This window comes from Syngnathus scovelli, chromosome 4 (genome assembly GCF_024217435.2).
Source record: "Syngnathus scovelli strain Florida chromosome 4, RoL_Ssco_1.2, whole genome shotgun sequence".
Lineage (NCBI taxonomy): Eukaryota > Metazoa > Chordata > Actinopteri > Syngnathiformes > Syngnathidae > Syngnathus > Syngnathus scovelli.
The window spans coordinates 12,025,062-12,042,411 of NC_090850.1; the positions used below are offsets into that span (position 1 = coordinate 12,025,062).

Here is a 17,350-nt window from a genome sequence, read left to right on the forward strand (position 1 = left end):
CTGTTGTTTTAATTTAATTTGATATGGTCTCGACAGATTTTCATATTTTTTTTCACTTTTGTGTGTGTGGGGGGGTTCCCCTAGAGACAATAACAATAATGATGACCATACATGGTGGTGGGGGGGGGGGGGGGGGGGGGGGGGGTATGTCATGTTAAGTTCTCAGTCAAGAATATACATGTCCAGCAGTTAAAAGCATTTCGAGGCTGTTTGTGAACATTTTGACAACAGTTCTCCTCTTCCTCGCTGCTACATTGATTTTTAGTATCAAAAAATTGTTATTGTGAAAAGTGAGCATCTTGGAATGAGGATAAACGTGTCGTCATTTGTAACTTTTAAAATCTAGGAATAAAATGATGATAGTTTGTAAAATAAAGTCCGGTGAAAAGACTATAAACAATAATTATTGATCCTAACCTCAATCAGAATTCCAATGAATAGCTAGTAGCTGATACTTGCATGCATGTCGGTGACAGTTCTGTCATTATGATGTACAGTATACTGACTATATCACCACAGACTCATTAATTTTCTTAAAATTAGTGTTTACGTTCAATTGATTACTACTTGTTTATTGTTCTAAGAATTGTTTTTAATTGTCATAATCGGGGTTGATTAATAGTTTTAGTGAATAGATAGACGGATCCACCAATTGATGGATGGATGGACACGGATAGATAGATAGATAGACAGATGGATGGGTTGGTGGGCGGATGGGCGGACAGACGGACAAAAAATCATTACACACCCCTGATCAAATGTCAGCTTCCCGTGAGCTAAAGAAATTAGACCATCAATGTCCCCTATCAACTGTACAACTCAAGTTAATAATAATTAAAAAAAAAGAACATTCAAGCTTTATTTAAGGTTGATTAGGGGAACTTTAAATGGTGATAGGTGTTTGCTGACTCCCTGTGATTGGTTAATTCTGAACACAGCCACACGCCCACTTCTAAGAGGGTGTGCTGACTTATGTAACCACATTAACTCTCATTTGTTTATTTCTACTTCCCTTTCCAACATGTTTTTTTGTCTTTTTAGTTGTGCAGGTTAAAGATCATAGTAACAGTGAACAAGGTTTTGAAATTATGCATCTCTGTCCCATTTGTTCACAACACCTGATATTTGAACAGGGGTGTGCAGACTTTTTGCATCTATGGCAGAGAGATAAATCCAGAAACACAAGCAAAATGCTAAATAAGCTAAATATATCAAGCTACTTGTCTGATTTAAAGCAATAAAATTGACTGACAGTCTCGATTGACTGATGTAGTAACTGATCAAATCAGTGTGATTGGAGCCGAATAGAGTCAAGAGGGAGACCATGATTAAGGGTGCGCATTTAAAATCAAATGATCCTTGAGCTGCCTCATCTTGTGGTTATGGAAAGTACTGATTGTATTTGATTTGTTTACATCTTCACTTGAAACAGTGTTGACATAGTTTGCCTTGCTCGTGACCAAAAGCCTTACATTTGTTCATTATTGACATGAAAACAAAGGCTTCAATCCCCCCCCCCCCCCCCCCCAAACCCTTGACACACATTCACTGATTCTTTCTGCTCTCAACTATGAATGTTTCCAAGAACAGCAGTTCATTGTGTTCAGGACACAGATGCCCATTTCTTACAAAATGTAAATAGAAATAATAGAGTGTATCTTATACCGAGTGCTCCACGCTAAAAATATATAATAATAAAAATCTACATTTTTTTTTTTTTTTTAATGGTGTACACATTTGTTTGGTCTCACTGACAGAAAGAACACATTATTTTGGTAGTTATGGTGTCCAGGGTAAGAAGATTTTTTTTTCAACAAATTATGTATGTTTGTATAAATTCAACAAGTGACATTCTTTGAGGATATCTTTATTATCAACAATGAAATCCGTGGTGGGGCAAAGCTACGAGACATACATTTTGAACAGAATATTTAACAAATAAATAGAGTAGGGTCACGCTTTACATTAAAATTCAACAAAAGAAATGGGAGTCATATGGGAGTAGGCTATATTTGACATCAAAGATTCCACTTGTTTTGAATGATCAATATCCTAAACGGAATTATTTTAACATGAGAAAAAATCATGAAACTTGATGGCACCAAAATACAAGCTATCGATGACATCTGAATTAGATTTTAACAGATGTTTTTACAGTCTGACAAAACGACCACAAGATATATACGTATGTATCAGATGAATTTTAATTAGTTGTTTGTTTGTTTGTTTGTTTGTTTGTTTGTTTGTTTGTTTGTTTGTTTGTTTGTTTAATCTGTGAAAATCAAATGTTTATAATTCACAGTAATAAGAAATTGATATATTTTTTGATAAAATCAGAATCGGTAACATTTATAGTCACAAAACTATGATCTTGTGACCTTGTAACAAGATATACTAGTAACACAACTCAGGTTGTGTTTTTTTTGGTCATCACCCACAGAAAATAATATTCAAGTTATCTGCCTGCCTTTTCCTTAGAGGCTGGTAAGGTGAGGCTTGGTAAGAGCTGTAGAATTCCCTTCTGACCACCTCACGTCAAAAGAGGCAGCGAGCGTTTCATCGAGCTGTCACACGTGTTCGGGATTGGTTTGTTTGTATGCATATTCCCGCCATAGCAACGCGCTCTCTCCTGTGCCACTATTAATTACTGCTTTGAATTTATGCTCTTTCAGTGCAAATGCAACAATTGGCTACCAAGAAAAATTAATGCAGTCAGTGTCATGACGACTGGTTTAAACAAACACAATGGAGAGTTCATTTGCATATCAAACATTATATTCAATCAAGTCTAAGCAAACCTTTTGAAACAGTATTTTAGTCTACTCATGGGACATTCCAGAATTGAAGGACATTTCAGAATTTGACGAGAAAACCAAAAATATCTCATTTGAAATGGCTTTACGTATTCCCCCATGTCCCTTCCCTTAGTCTCACATAAATATCAAATAAAATATCTTTTTGATGTGATTTTATCTTGTATGTAACTGTTAAAATATTTTAAACGCATTTTAATTAATGCTCTCTGTTTCTCTCAGCACACAAACGGCTTAGTAAAATGTTTTTCACCATCAAAATCATCAGCAGAAATGACCTCAAGCTAATTTCTCTGACCATCAATAAGCTAATCGCTGGTCTTCAACAATTAGCATATTAAATCATACAGTTAGCATGTACTCTTGAGCATAAAACAACATTTTAGTGATTTCAACCATGTTACTGTAATTATCATAAAATTAAAAAAGTGCCTGTCGTCAACAAAAAATAAAATAAAAAAATATGGCAAATGAAGTATCTAATTAAAATCTTACTTTTGCGAGTCTAGCCGGACAATAATAAAATCATATGGTGATTTATTAATATTTTTTCTTGAAAATAAATAAACAAATAAAATAATAGACTAGATATATAGATCGAGATAGCTACTGAAGATGGATGGATAAATCGAAAGATAGATAGAATGATTGATAGATAATCTGTTATTCCAAAATATTGGTGCCTACATTGTCCTCCAATCCTGGAATGACCGCTACACAACTATGATGGAAAGATTGAAAATAAACACATACGCTGAGAGGGTATAGACAGAGGAGGTTGGAGGTAAAGGCTTGGAGGAGCGCACAAGTGGAGGCTCAGGCACATTTGTTCATGCAGAGCAGCAGCTCCAGACGTAGCGCGATGCGAGTGTGCCATCCCAGGGGGAGGATGCGGATGTAGCGCGCCACGATGGGCGGCCGCAGGAGGTTCTGCACTGACGAGGAGCGGTCCGAATTTCCATAAAACACCTGAAGAGAAGCATGAGAAGATGTGTCAGAACGATCACTTATAACTGATTTTTGTCTGACTGGCGATTGTGTTCTTCAACTGACTCTGTTATTCCCAGTCTGGTCCTTGTAAAAGATCCAGTTGAATTTTTCGTCCGTTCGGTACTGCACACTGTACTTGGTCACCCATTCGTCGACGTCGCAGCGACCTTGGGTGAGGATCCCGGAGACCACCATGGCCTCTCTCAGGTCAATCTGCAACCACTGGCTGTTGTCTTGGAACTTGGAGAGCCACGCACAGCTGAAGCACAAAGACAGTTGGTGTTGATTTGAAAAAACATACTGAGGTGGAGCCTTTGTCATTTTCCTCCTTTGCAGTTTGCCTACCCAAATCCTTGGCTGTTGAGACGAGCCTTGCTTGGGAGCCAAGAGGAGAACCATCCGCTATACTGGTCCTCATTGGAGCAGGTGATCTGGTCCGGACTCACCGATCCAGCCTCGAAGCCTAAAGGCTTGTGGTACGGACACTCTGCAAGAAGACACACTCGAGAACTAACTGTATGACTGTATGAAATTTCTGCCTTTCCTGACAATTGGTGATGCAACCAAATCTGGTGTTCTATGTGGAGCTCATCAGAGAACACCACACGTAATCCGACTAAAATGTCAAATGCCTGACTTGTTTTTAATCTTAATGTGTGAGGTCTGTAACAGATAATCTCCAAAAATATGAAAAATCCTGGCCTAATATTTGTCTGTCTCTTCCTCTAACACCACTTTTCACTGGACCTTGGTAAATCATAATTTGTCATTTTTAAGATTAGTTTATGACTCCATAAAGTAGTCGCTTGTTAAAATCTAGCATGAAAGAATCCATTAATTTATATTTTCCGACCCTTCAAATTTGAGTTTGTTTGCATATTGCACAGGTTACACCTATGAAGTTTTATTATACTTGCAAAATGGTTCATGTAAGGATACAAATGGTTTAAGCAGCACCAAAGTGACCCACATGCGATCCTAAAAGCATCCACTCTTAATTCTCCACTTTGAGAGATCAGGCGATGGCCATTCGTGGAGTGGGCGAACAGATGGCCGTGCGGAACCCTCTGAAGCTTTACTCTGTCCTCACGTCCACGAACAACCAAAAATAACAAGTCCTGATGGGAATCCTCTTTGAAAAAAAAAAGTTGAGCTGAAAAGGACATTTTCATCAAGAGTGCTTTAGTCCCTTGGAAAAAAATGTTGTATAATGTGAGCAACATGCCACATCGCCGCTGGGGCCCATCCAGTCTAATCCGAGTATTACAACGTACTGAGCAGCAGCTCCGTGCATGGGAATCTGACGGAAGTAAGTGCTGACATAACAGTAAAGCCTGAGACTTGGATGCAAAACGACAACGGATATCTATCTATCTATCTATCTATCTATCTATCTATCTATCTATCTATCTATCTATCTATCTATCTATCTATCTATCTATCTATCTATCTATCTATCTATCTATCTATCTATCTATCTATCTATCTATCCATCCATCCATCCATCCATCCATCCATCCATCCATCCATCCATCCATCCATCCATCCATCCATCCATCTATCTATCTATGTATCTAGCACGTGCACACACACACACACACACACACACAGTGAAAATGTCCCCATTTTTGTACGCCTCTGTATTCATTTTTGTGAAGAAGCTTGCACTGACTCAGAGTAGAGATTCTCCTTGCTAATGGCTCCGCCTTTTCTCTCCCTTGGAGCATGTTCTCCCTGCAGCGTGATGCATTCATGCATGTGTACATGTATAAATAGACTTCTTCCATTGCTTTTTCACCTAGACACAAGAGCTTCCCTTTGTCAATACATGATACCAGAGAACATTCTTTCATTTCAAAGTGATTGGCGATCCTTTTCCTGTACTGTTTTTTTTTTTTTTTATGCCGATTGAATAACATGTTTGTGGTGATGAAACTGGCTTTTACCTGGCATGCAGTCCACTCCTCTCACTGAAGAGGAGCCAGTGAAGGAGTACTGAGTTGGTGATACACCTTCTTCACAGTTGCATTTGCATGACTTGCTGGTCCATGCTTCAGACACATCCGTCTTAAACAAACCAAGATACACATCACTTTAATAACAAAAAACAAAACAGTCACGTGTAAACAATCTAAAAGTGCTTATTTTTGGATTGAGTCCGTTAGTTATGGTAATAACATTTAAAAAAACATCCCCAAAATGTTAGAAAGAGCATCATGAAGACATTATTAAAACTAAACATACTACTTGTCTGTGTGTATCAAACGACTGTATTATGATCCAGTCCAATTTACTTTTATGTATTAAACATCATTTGAATGTACAGTCCAGCAGTGTTTGTGCAGTTTCCTCATACCTCTTGAGCAAGGCTGCTGAGAATGACTGTTCAAGCATATGACAGAGACAACATTTTTATTATTTTATTAATTTTTTTAAATTCACAATTTCAATTAAATTCAAACAAGCACAACATGTACATCAATTTCTCATCATAAAGACATATGTCACTTAAATAGACATGGGATTAAGAAAAAGTGTTAATACTGTAATTTTTAAAAGTGAAAATAAAATATTGAAGTGCATTTGGGAAATTTGAATTAAGAATTCAGATTAAAAAATATTGGTACTTCACCGACCCAAATTAATAAAATAACACAAATCCTACCGTGAGCTGCAATCAAAAGCAGAGTGGGCAGGAAAGGACGCACGTTGAGAGCCATCTTGCAGTCTCCACATAGGAAAACGACTGATCTTGGATGGCGGAAGCGAGCCAGCACTCATACAAAGTCTGGATTACAATAATCCACAGGACCCGGATGACCCAACCTAATGCCATGTTTATCTGGCAAAGCCCCTCCAACTGTTCTACTGCTGGCATATGCAGTGGGAGACGACACCAATGATATGTTTGTTATCATTAAGGCAATTTATGCGAGAATGAAGCCACATTTGTGGCGAGGAAACAATCTCGTCAAACAAAGTCAAAGCCCTCATTCCAAAACGATGTAATACGTTAGGTTCTTTAAAGGTTCTAAATGGTCTTTGTGTGGATAGTTGTTTGTTTACATGTTGTAAAAATACATGAATGGATCTTTATGAGTATGAAGAAGTAAAAAAAAAAAAAAAAAAGCAGACATTTCCGTTAATTATTTGTTTATTTATTTATTTTTGTTTGTTTATTTTTGGGAGAGGTGAAGTGAATCAAATAAGGTTTTGTTTAATTTCAGGTCCTAGGCTAAATCTAAACCTAGTCTAACCTAATCTAAGAGCTAACAACAACAAAACAATTTTGGTGTTAAAAATATATATGGTAAAAGAATTTCAAAGATTAAACATTCAATTCAAACTCAGAAGGCATACCCACCAGATTGAGTGCTGAATAAATAAATAAATAAATAAATAAATAAATAAATAAATAAATAAATAAATGGCACAGATATACAGAATCCCAGCGTAGCAAGAAGCCTGCGAACGCCTCGTTCCACGCAAGGCTGTCAGTGTGAAAGTAATTAAGCCTCATTAGGGAAAGCTGTTTTAAATTTGTTCTCATTAAAAGCGCCCTTTTGCACTTCTGCCTGTCTCTCATCCAACGCACAAGCTCACTTTTTACTCCTTTGCTGCTATGTTTCAGAAAGAAAACCTTCTTGGGTGACTACTTTGACACAGGATCAAACAAAATGAAGGCTCTTGCCCGGCCAGCACCCAAGAAGAGAAGGCGTCGTGCTCACTCCACTCTCAAACCTCGTCATGGGGTTAAACCCCAGCAAGGGTGTTTGGTATGGAACTTTTTTTTAACTGGTAGGGCAGAAATACACATTTGAAGCTTTTCATCTCCTTGTGCAGGTCATTCCAGCCGGGCTGAGTGCTTTGGGTTTCCTGCTCGGGAATCACGTTTTGCCCAGACCGCTCGTGCTAGGACTGGTGAGCTCGGAGGCTTCCAGGCTCTCGAGAAGAAAGCGGGTTAAAGTCATCACCCTGCGTGAGATCAACGCTGCTGTCACACTCGTACAACATAAGATTTGTACCAAAGTCGCTGCATGACATGTGGTATGGGAAATGCCCACTTCTATTATTAAAGAGTATATTTTTAACTAAGTCTCAGGCTTTGCACTGGTAGTTTGCTTTTTTTTTTTAAACCCTCTCAACTTACTTTGTGGCTTGTATGGTTTCATACAGCAGTTAAGTTTTTGTCTTGTGCTTTACTGCAGTGGAGACAGTCAACAAAACTCAAATTTCAATTTGTTAGCGCAATGTCCAGACTTTAAAATGGCCTCAATGATTCTCTTGTTTTGAAACTCGTGCATCTCAGAGCATGCATTTAAAACACTTCTGTTAATTTTCTATTTCATAATTAGTCTTACAGTAAAAACGTTTTTTTTTTCTCCCCAAAACTGCTTTTCCACAGGACATGTTGACATAAGCAAATGCGATGTAAGCGTCCAGCAACTTGTTTTTTTCCTTCAAGTTACAGGACATTGTGCTGCTCTTTCTGTTGTATGTTGCATGGCCACATGGGAGCAGTGTACCAAACATGGAAATACTCCACACGGAGCCAGTCTCAAGTGTTCCGTAAGCCAGTGATTTTTATTCTTTGCTGAAGACAAAGAATATATGTTAGTTTGTATGTTGCTCCATGCTAAGTACTCAAATATACTTTGCTTAAGGGATACAACACCATGATGCAACTGCTGATTGTTCACCCACCTATGGGATTTCTCATTAAGGTCACTGGTAAAATAGGATGATTTTCTGCATCACACCTGATCTGTCACTGCACCCTGGCTGGGGAATTGATGAACTACATGCTATGGGATTACTTGACAATGTCTCCGCCTCTTTGATTCCCTCATCTCCTCCTCTTCCTCCTTTTCCTCTTCCTCCTGAAGAGCTACACAATCTCCGCCTCAGACATGGGCACGAAATAAGGATGACATTGATTGCAATGGAAAAAGCACCTAAATATCTTCCGGGCTTGTCCAAATTTGGATGGGAAGCACGTGGATCCATCTCATGGTTTGTGACTCACTTGTAAACATTGAGCAGGTAAGAGCATCACTTTCAATCATTCTGTTATCATTCAGGACAGGGTTTTGCTGGTGTTAAGAGAGCAGGATTAAATGTACTATTTTATTTTAATTGACCGAATTGATATTAGCTGAGTAAAAAAAGACATGTTCATTTGAAAACAGTTCATATCACTATTTCAAGTTGATAAAAATAAATTCGGAGACCAAATTTCTGTAACTGATAGTTTACCTTTTTGCCTTTCCAGTCCAGTCTAATCAAAATTCTAAATGAAATCCTATTAAAATTAGAACAAGGTATTTTTTGTGTGTGTGTGGGAAGGGAAATTAAATTCAAATTCAAACTCACATGCCACAAAAGTACCGCTCAATTACAGAACTAGTTCATATTGAAACTTTGAATTTCTAATAATTTTTATTTTTTCTTCTCATTTTTTTTACTGATGCCTTTGACCATACAAAACAATAGAATTTAAAAAGTGAGATTAAATGCATAAAATAAAAAGTGAAACCCTTCAAATTAGATGTATTTTTCTCTCTCAGTTTGCATTTAAATTTCCCAACAAAACATTGCTTAAATGGCATTGTTCCATTTGAGTCTGAGTTTGAGTTAAACTTTTGTATGTTTGGATGAATTTAACGTTTGTATGTTGAATTTTTTTTATTTTATCTTTACATATTTTTTTATCATAGTCCATGCTCTATGAATATACATATCAATGGCTCTCCCATTCAGTCTCAGTGCTGTGCTGAGCACACTCACCTCACCACAGACGGCTTTGCAGACTCCACCTGCCAGATGTGATCCACCTTTTTCCCCATTCATGCAATTTGTGGGCTTTCTCACGGCTCATCATGGGATGCAGCGCCTCGGTTGCCATAGAGACACAAGTGACGAAGGTGGCAGGTACGTAGGTGTTGCTGTGACATGAACCTTGGGTCTGTCGTAGCTCAAAGGTGGTAAAATGCGGTCTCTTTTGGGATTGGTTTATTTAAAAAAAATTCAATTAAATGTGCTATGACACCTTTGATGAATGACTCAGCATAAACAATTTAGGTGTTGTATTGTTAATCAGTGGAAGATTTTTTTATTCACTCAGAATCTGAAATGAATGGATTTAAGACTAATAGACTATCCTTAAAAAGGCTTATTGGGTATTTGAGTGAAATTTCAGGATGACCCTAAAATGACCTTCACAGGTGAACTCAATTTGACCCTCTCTAAATTTTTGAATTCACATTCAACCGTGCACAACTAGTTGTTCGCCAACATAGAAACCCTAACCCGTGAATCGTTTCTGATCTCCACTTGATTGTCTTTCTGTGAGTGACTCTCCCAGTCTCTCTGTACCTTTGTTGTAAGCTGCTGATGGCACTCAAGGAGATGTTGATGAATTGTTAGGTGTCATTTTAGCCATATTAAAATACAACGAAGAGCACTATTTAAATACTAATCTAATTGAACAAGGAAATATACTGGTCCATTCACAAATCAATTACCTGTTGTGATTTTTTTCCATCCAGCGACTTGTTAGAGAAGAGCAAATGGCCAATTGTTTGTCAACGTAGACTACAACCGTATATTTGTGAAGGATGTTTGTAATCCCTATTGTCTTCTTTCTGTTGGTTGTCTCAAAGGTTGTGTATGTGTAATGTGTTGAGCTTTTCCTGTCCCGCAGTGGCTCACGGCCTCCCTGTTGTCTTGTTAACACTTCCTTATTTGGTTTTTGTCGTGTGTTTGCGTTGCTTTGCAAACCATTTTATTCAATTAACACATTCCAACGCTGACTTCTATTTTTCTTCACTCAGATGAAACCAAGCCACCCAATCCAGCATTAAGTAAGAGCAATTTATTTCTTAAAAAGATAGTCTTCTTTATGGTCATTAGCAAATGCTAGTCTGATTTGAAAAAGGGAAAAAAAATGAACTCATTTAAGCATTTATTTCATGTCACCAGTTGGTGCATTGGTAGAACAGCGATGACACATTTGTAAAATTACTGTCTGACCCATAAATGTTTTTGTACTCATACCTGTTACTCAAATGTATGGCGTGCCATGTTGTGTTGCCCTTGTAGCTATGAAGGCAGCAGTGCTGATCCAGCGCTGGTACCGCCGCTACATGGCCCGCCTGGAGATGAGGCGAAGGTACACATGGAACATCTTCCAGTCCATCGAATACGCTGGCGAACAGGATCAGCTCCAGGCGAGTCTCCGAAAGAGGAAAGTACAGTGAGATGTCTTAAAGACAACCTGTAAACCTCACCAAGCTTCTTGTTTGATGCCATTTCCCCTCAGCTGTCGGGTTTCTTCAGCTTCATGCTTGACAACTTCACTCAGCTAAATGGAAATGGACCAGGTAAGATGACGGCGAGAATAACTGGTGCAAAGGACAACTCAACTCACTTCACAATAAGCAGCAGCTATAGTATTTATTTATTTATTTAAAATTTCCTTGAAGCAAGCACACTTGGTTCCTTACGTCATACATTTTTTTCAAAATGTGTGGGCTAAAACTATTTTGAAAAATACATAACATGGTTATACAGTTTCTTCTCAGTGATTTTCACCCCGTGATCAATAGGCATCGACTATATTCCTTTTTTTCCACTGCTTTGAATTAGAATAGAATGTTCTAATACATACCATATCTGTGTAATACGTATATAATAAGCAATTCAAATGGTTAAATCGCATCACATTTGTACACGTGTATTCATACATAGCCTTCAGTCAATCAAATGAAACACCACTTTGATTAGTGATGCTCTTTTATTTGGATGTGAAAACCCCTTTGTGTTGCCTAGCAACTAATGTGAGCGTGGCGTGTCGCACGAAAGCAGCTGTGGCTTAAGGGTGCACTGACCCACTCATTCAGCTAAAAAGCCTTATGCACCATTGTAAAGCTAATCCTCATCTAAATGGTCTTTTTTGAGTCAAATGAAGTGATGGAAAAGGGCCGGACCCTCGCTGCCATTTATGACACGACATCTCTGACACAATACAGGACATTAATTCACACAAAATAGTCAAGGAAGTGAATCAAGCCTGTTTAGAAATGGCTGTAATGCTTATTGAATACCAAGGTGTCGCAAAAAATTCGGCATCATTTCGTAATCTGACAGACAATTCTCACTGAAATGATCAATATAACTAATTACTAAAACTAACTAAAATTGGGCAGGGGCTTGATAGATTTTTTTTTTTTTTTTTAATAGAGGATTAGGCTTTTAAAATCATTTTAACTACCATACAGCAAATTCTGCATTCTGTTCCCCCTCGCTGTGGTCAACAGATCTGATTTCGCAGCTTCTGGAGCCCGTGATTGACCCCTGGTTAGACCGAGAGGGCTGCTACGACGCAATCCAAGTTCCAGAGTCGTACGTCGGACCACGATTGTCGTTTCCCCTCTCCGTGTCTGACACAAACGCTCTTCTCGGTGCCTTTAAAGAGCAGCAGGTAAATTGTGATTCCTCCCATTGCTTGTCACATAGCTCAAAAGCTGTTTGATATCCTTGATTTCCGTTTGAGGTGCATGTGCGAGTATTTTTGTCCTCACTATTTATGAAGCTATTTGAGTATTTACTCAATTTCAAGGATTGCAGTTTGAGTAGTTTTTCGATATCTTTGATACCTAAAGGGACACTTGGATGAGCTGAGCATTGGCATTTGTATCATAGGTATTCATGTAAATGTAAAACAAGCTTCCCCACGAGCTAGTTCATTTACCTAGAAGCACCTGTTGATTAGAAGCCTCCTTTGCACAGACTCTCCACGCCAGATACGTGTTGCAGCTTCTCTATGAGACCAAGAAGCTCCTCAAACAGATGCCCAACGTCATCCACCTGTCCACATCCTACACAAAGGAGATCACTATATGTGGTAGGTGGTCTTAGTCACTTAGTCCTACTATGCTATTGTATTTTAATGGCGGTCAAATGTTTCAAATGGGAGTTGTGTGCAGAGAAATGCTCGGAAAAAAAATGCACAAAAGATTTAATGACACCTGGAAGCATCTAGAAAGTATTGTTTGGCCTCTAAATTGTATGATTTGGAGGGACGTTGAACTTTGGACACACCTTTCATCTGTCATGTTCATGCATTTGTTTCTCTTATGTGTACTTTAGGTGATCTTCATGGTCGACTTGATGACTTGCTTCTTATATTTTATAAGGTAATGAAAGTCTTGACATTCTGATTTTAGCTTTACAAGAAGGATGTTTTATGCGGACTAACAGCTTTTGGTTAAAAATCAACTCTTGTAACCCTGGGAGCTGCATTTTTCTGTTGTCCCTAATTTGTGAGCAACTTGAATTGGAAATAGGAACAATCAATCAAATGTACAAAGGCTTCTTTGACTTGATCTTGACCAGAACGGCCTCCCTTCTGCTGAGACGCCATACGTATTTAACGGGGACTTTGTGGACCGAGGGAAAAAGTCAATTGAGGTGGTCATCCTCCTGTTTGCTTACCTGCTACTTTACCCTGATTACATGCATCTGAACCGAGGAAACCACGAGGACCACATTATGAACCTCAGGTAAACAGGAAGTGGAGTATCAAAAGAGAAAACATGCATGTTTAATGGTTAATACAGAAACAAATCATGCATCGAGTGCAATCATAGGAAACGTATTGCCTCTTCATTTCAGATACGGATTCACAAAAGAGGTCATGCAAAAGTACAAGGTATGGTTTGGCAATGGAGTAATGATTTCTCGATGCCCACAATACTGGATGTAACGTATTACGTTTTCTGTGAACAGGCTAATGGGTGTGAGATCCTGCAGCTTTTTCAGGACGTCTTCAGTTTTCTGCCTGTTGCCACAGTGATAGACGGGAAGGTCCTAATTGTTCATGGGGGCATATCAGACCAGACTGACTTAGACTTCCTCAGTGTCATTGATCGGCACAAGGTCAGGAAGGAAGACTACTAATATCTGTTTTTTGCATAGATCAGTCACTACTATAGGCAGAAAAAAGTGTGTTGTTCATAAGTCAGTATTCTAATACATGTGACTATTCTAGTCCTCCCTGAAAAATGCTGCACTATATAGATAAGACTGACTGACTGAGATTTTTTGCCAAACATTTACCAGGTTAAATCGGCACTGAGGCTTCCCAGACGGAGTTTGGAGCAGCTAGATATCGGTCAGTCCAACAAACAGATGAAAAGAATGAAATCCACGGATACTTATCGCAGTCACAAGAACCAAAGGACCCCAAACCTAAGGTCAGAGCTGAACCAGAAAGGGGCTTCTTTTAGAAATCATAAATCTTGTCATTTTTAAGCCCATGGTTTTCATGTCGCTTCAGAAGGAGGTGCTCCAGACTAAGCCAACAAGACAGCTTTGCCTCCATCTCTTCCTCATCTTCCTCATCCTCTTCGTCATCTTCCTCACTCTGTTCTCCACACACCCCATCGTGCTTCTCACCTAATCCGTGCACGTCGTCTCCCAATGTGCCATACAACATAAACATCCTCCAAGTGCCTTTTCTGGATTCTGCAACTGCCATTCCACCTCCTTTGCCTCCACAAAAGGAGCAGGAATGGAAACAGGTAACGGGTGACATTAGTGTTTGGCTCTTTGCATATGTATTCAAAATTTTTGAAATTCAGCTCTTCATTTTTCTACTCAAGCCATATTTCTGTTTAAAATAGCTCATTTATTTTACTTCTGAGCTTATTGTGGCAAGTGGCATCTTGGTGTCAAGGAGCTGTAATGTTGTGAGGTGCGAAGCTTCAGAAGACAGGCACTAGCTAATAGAAAAGTAGTTCTCTGCCACCATCTTGTGGCATCAATATGCAAACAAACCTTTTGAGGGATGGGTGAGCGACATCTTGGTGCAGAGGAACTATATTCAAGAATTTAGCAGCTTAATTGAGATAAAGGTAGTGCTTGATCACCAAATTGTGGCATCTTGATGCCAAAAAATTCAAGTGAGTTGAGGAACTTTGGACAAATGTAGTGTTTTGCTGCCATTTTATTGCATCTTAGTGCTGAAGAATAATGTTGAAGTACGTTGAGAGATAAAAGTAGTGGTTAGTCAACATCTGTAGGCGATTATAAACTTTTTGCTGGGGGTATCATGGCAGAACACTCAATGATTTAGCTCAGTAACTTTTTGTTGTAGATTGTGGACATACTGTGGAGTGACCCCAAAACCCAAGAAGGCTGCAGCCCAAACACATTCAGAGGTGGTGGCTGCTACTTTGGCCCCGACGTCACTCGGAGATTGCTGCTCCAACATGGCCTACAGCTGATCATCAGATCCCACGAGTGCAAACAAGAAGGTTATGAGCTGTGTCACAGTGGCCAGGTATTTTCACAGTGACTTATTCATTTTTTTATTTCAAGATTTGAAAGAAAACATATTTGTCATTGCTCAACAGGTGATCACCATCTTCTCTGCATCTAACTATTATGAGGAGGGAAGCAATCGAGGAGCCTACATCAAACTGGGGAGAGATCTGGTTCCACGCTTCTACCAGTACCAAGTCAGCCGCTCAACACGCAAACTCACATTGACTCAAAGGTACATCGAGTTTGGGCTTCACCATTTTCGAGTTGCTTCAATTCAACCTGGCAGTTGACCTGAATGAATGGATGCAAATGGATGCAAAAATGCAGTACAGTACTTAAAAGGAACAATATTAAGCATCATGGCACTCAGTACAGCACAGAACTCTGCCAAGGTCAAACAATTAGGCATCAACATATCCATTTGCTCTTTCAACTGGTTCCTTTACAATTTATGGCCCATTGGTCCACAATGACACGAAGCAAAAAAAAAAAAAAAAAATTAAAAATACATGTAGCTACTAACATTGATTTTTGGCTGTGTTCAGAGTGCGAGCTGCTGAGGGTTCAGCTCTCAGGGCTCTGAAAGAAAAAGTGTTTGCCCATCGTTCTGACCTCCTTGCTGGCTTCCAGAAGTATGACCAGAATGACACTGGTAGGCTAAGCATCAATCACTCTTGTGCTTCAGTGCATTCAAAGATTTGAAAACGACTCCAACTATCTCTAGGTAGTGTGACGGTCAGTGAGTGGGCTCTGGTGTTGAGTTCTGTCCTGAGGCTGGACCTGCCGTGGAGGACCCTGTGTCCTCGTTTAGCTCATCTGGCACCAGACGGCAGCGTGGACTACCAGTCCTGCTTTGAGGACATGGGTGCCGGGATACAGCTGCCTCAGGTTAGAGACCACCCAAACTCAACTAGTCACATTTATGAAACACAATATCTGTCTACACTATTACAAACTAGTCATCCTTCCATTTTTATAGGACTTTAGTGGCGAGAACTTTGGGATTGTTATTTTTTGCATATAATGTACCCAGCTGTAAGAACATTTGCTGATAGATTTTTCCCTCTCGTAGGTCACACCAAACCTGGCAGAAACTCTGTTTCGATACAGGACAGACATTGAAATCATATTCAACATTATCGACAAAGACCACTCGGGTAGAGAAGCACTGCACTTTGTTGAATTTGACTTTTCTTCTTGGAATTGGTGAAGATCAGTGTTGTTACATTTCAGGTCTTATTTCCATCGAAGAGTTCCGTCATACGTGGCGTCTTTTCAGCGCGCACCTGGGGGTAGACAGCAACAACGGAGCCATTGATGACCTGGCTCGAAGTATTGACTTTAACAAAGACGGCAGTATAGACTTCACCGAGTTCCTGGAGGCCTTTAGAGTTGTGCACAAACTGGACAGCAAGGATCAGCAACACAAGACAAGTGGAGAGTAGGTGGTAGACATTTTGATTTTGGATAGCTGGGCCTTCCCCCTGGAAATGAATTCTGGATTCTGTTGTGATTCTGCAGCGTTTATTATTAACGTTGCAATGGCAAGGTGCAATAATCACAAAGGTTTGTCGGTGGGATTTCAGGATGATCCAAAAATGCAGTTTGGTATAACTAAGAGTTTTATCATTCAGCTACTTTAAATACTGAAACATTAAATAGGTGGACATTCAAGAGCATTCAAATGTTTAGAGGAAGTCAAATGCAGCCAGCTGGGATGCAGTCATGCCCACACTTCCTTATGAAATTATTTCGCATACCCTGTTCGGCAAGTGTAGCATGTGTAGCTGATCAGTAATCACTGGCCACCATGCATACTACATCTATTTGTTTATATGCTGGTTTACCATAAAAGTAGTTTCAACCTTGTGGTGATAGATGGATAGATACTATATTGATCCCGTGAGGAAATTCAGGACACCTGTTGGACACCTTCATTACACATTAACTCCTACTACTCTCATTAATACACAACATTTCGATTAGATCTCTGGATTACCCAGCGAGAACATGCAAACTCCACAATGATCCCAGAATTTTTTAACTGTCGGACGGACACAAGCACCACATGTCAACCGTGAGGTAGATGCGTTAACCGCATGCTCCACCGGGCCGACTGTAAATATACATTTCAGAAATGCGTGGGCTGGTACTCATTTTTGTGAGAAACTGTAGATCTTGATTTGGGAATAAATGCACATATGAAATTATGTCCACAG

At 39.3% G+C, this 17,350-nt stretch overlaps 2 protein-coding genes and 1 long non-coding RNA gene across 3 annotated transcripts; 2 read left to right on the top strand and 1 right to left on the bottom strand.

The window, feature by feature from the left end:
- Nucleotides 1–2,201: 2,201 nt before the first annotated feature.
- rs1a (retinoschisin 1a) lies at nucleotides 2,202–6,595 on the bottom strand. Its single transcript, XM_049717889.2, has 6 exons — nucleotides 6,469–6,595; nucleotides 6,160–6,185; nucleotides 5,750–5,870; nucleotides 4,149–4,290; nucleotides 3,867–4,062; nucleotides 2,202–3,782 (listed from the first exon to the last, which is right to left on the bottom strand). The coding sequence occupies exons 1-6, from the start codon at nucleotides 6,521–6,523 to the stop codon at nucleotides 3,630–3,632; spliced, it is 693 nt and encodes a 230-aa protein (XP_049573846.1). The 5' UTR covers nucleotides 6,524–6,595; the 3' UTR covers nucleotides 2,202–3,629.
- A 673-nt stretch (nucleotides 6,596–7,268) lies between these two features.
- Nucleotides 7,269–7,898, top strand: LOC137840228 (uncharacterized). Its single transcript, XR_011086732.1, has 2 exons — nucleotides 7,269–7,579; nucleotides 7,647–7,898. It is a non-coding gene; the product is annotated as an uncharacterized lncRNA (long non-coding RNA).
- A 769-nt stretch (nucleotides 7,899–8,667) lies between these two features.
- On the top strand, nucleotides 8,668–17,338 carry ppef1 (protein phosphatase, EF-hand calcium binding domain 1). Its single transcript, XM_049717890.2, has 19 exons — nucleotides 8,668–8,846; nucleotides 9,564–9,734; nucleotides 10,637–10,666; nucleotides 10,905–11,032; nucleotides 11,125–11,185; nucleotides 12,122–12,285; nucleotides 12,594–12,708; nucleotides 12,954–13,000; nucleotides 13,200–13,366; nucleotides 13,479–13,515; nucleotides 13,593–13,742; nucleotides 13,926–14,059; nucleotides 14,143–14,386; nucleotides 14,962–15,147; nucleotides 15,221–15,363; nucleotides 15,677–15,783; nucleotides 15,856–16,019; nucleotides 16,204–16,288; nucleotides 16,365–17,338. The coding sequence occupies exons 2-19, from the start codon at nucleotides 9,683–9,685 to the stop codon at nucleotides 16,574–16,576; spliced, it is 2,226 nt and encodes a 741-aa protein (XP_049573847.1). The 5' UTR covers nucleotides 8,668–8,846; nucleotides 9,564–9,682; the 3' UTR covers nucleotides 16,577–17,338.
- Nucleotides 17,339–17,350: the final 12 nt, after the last annotated feature.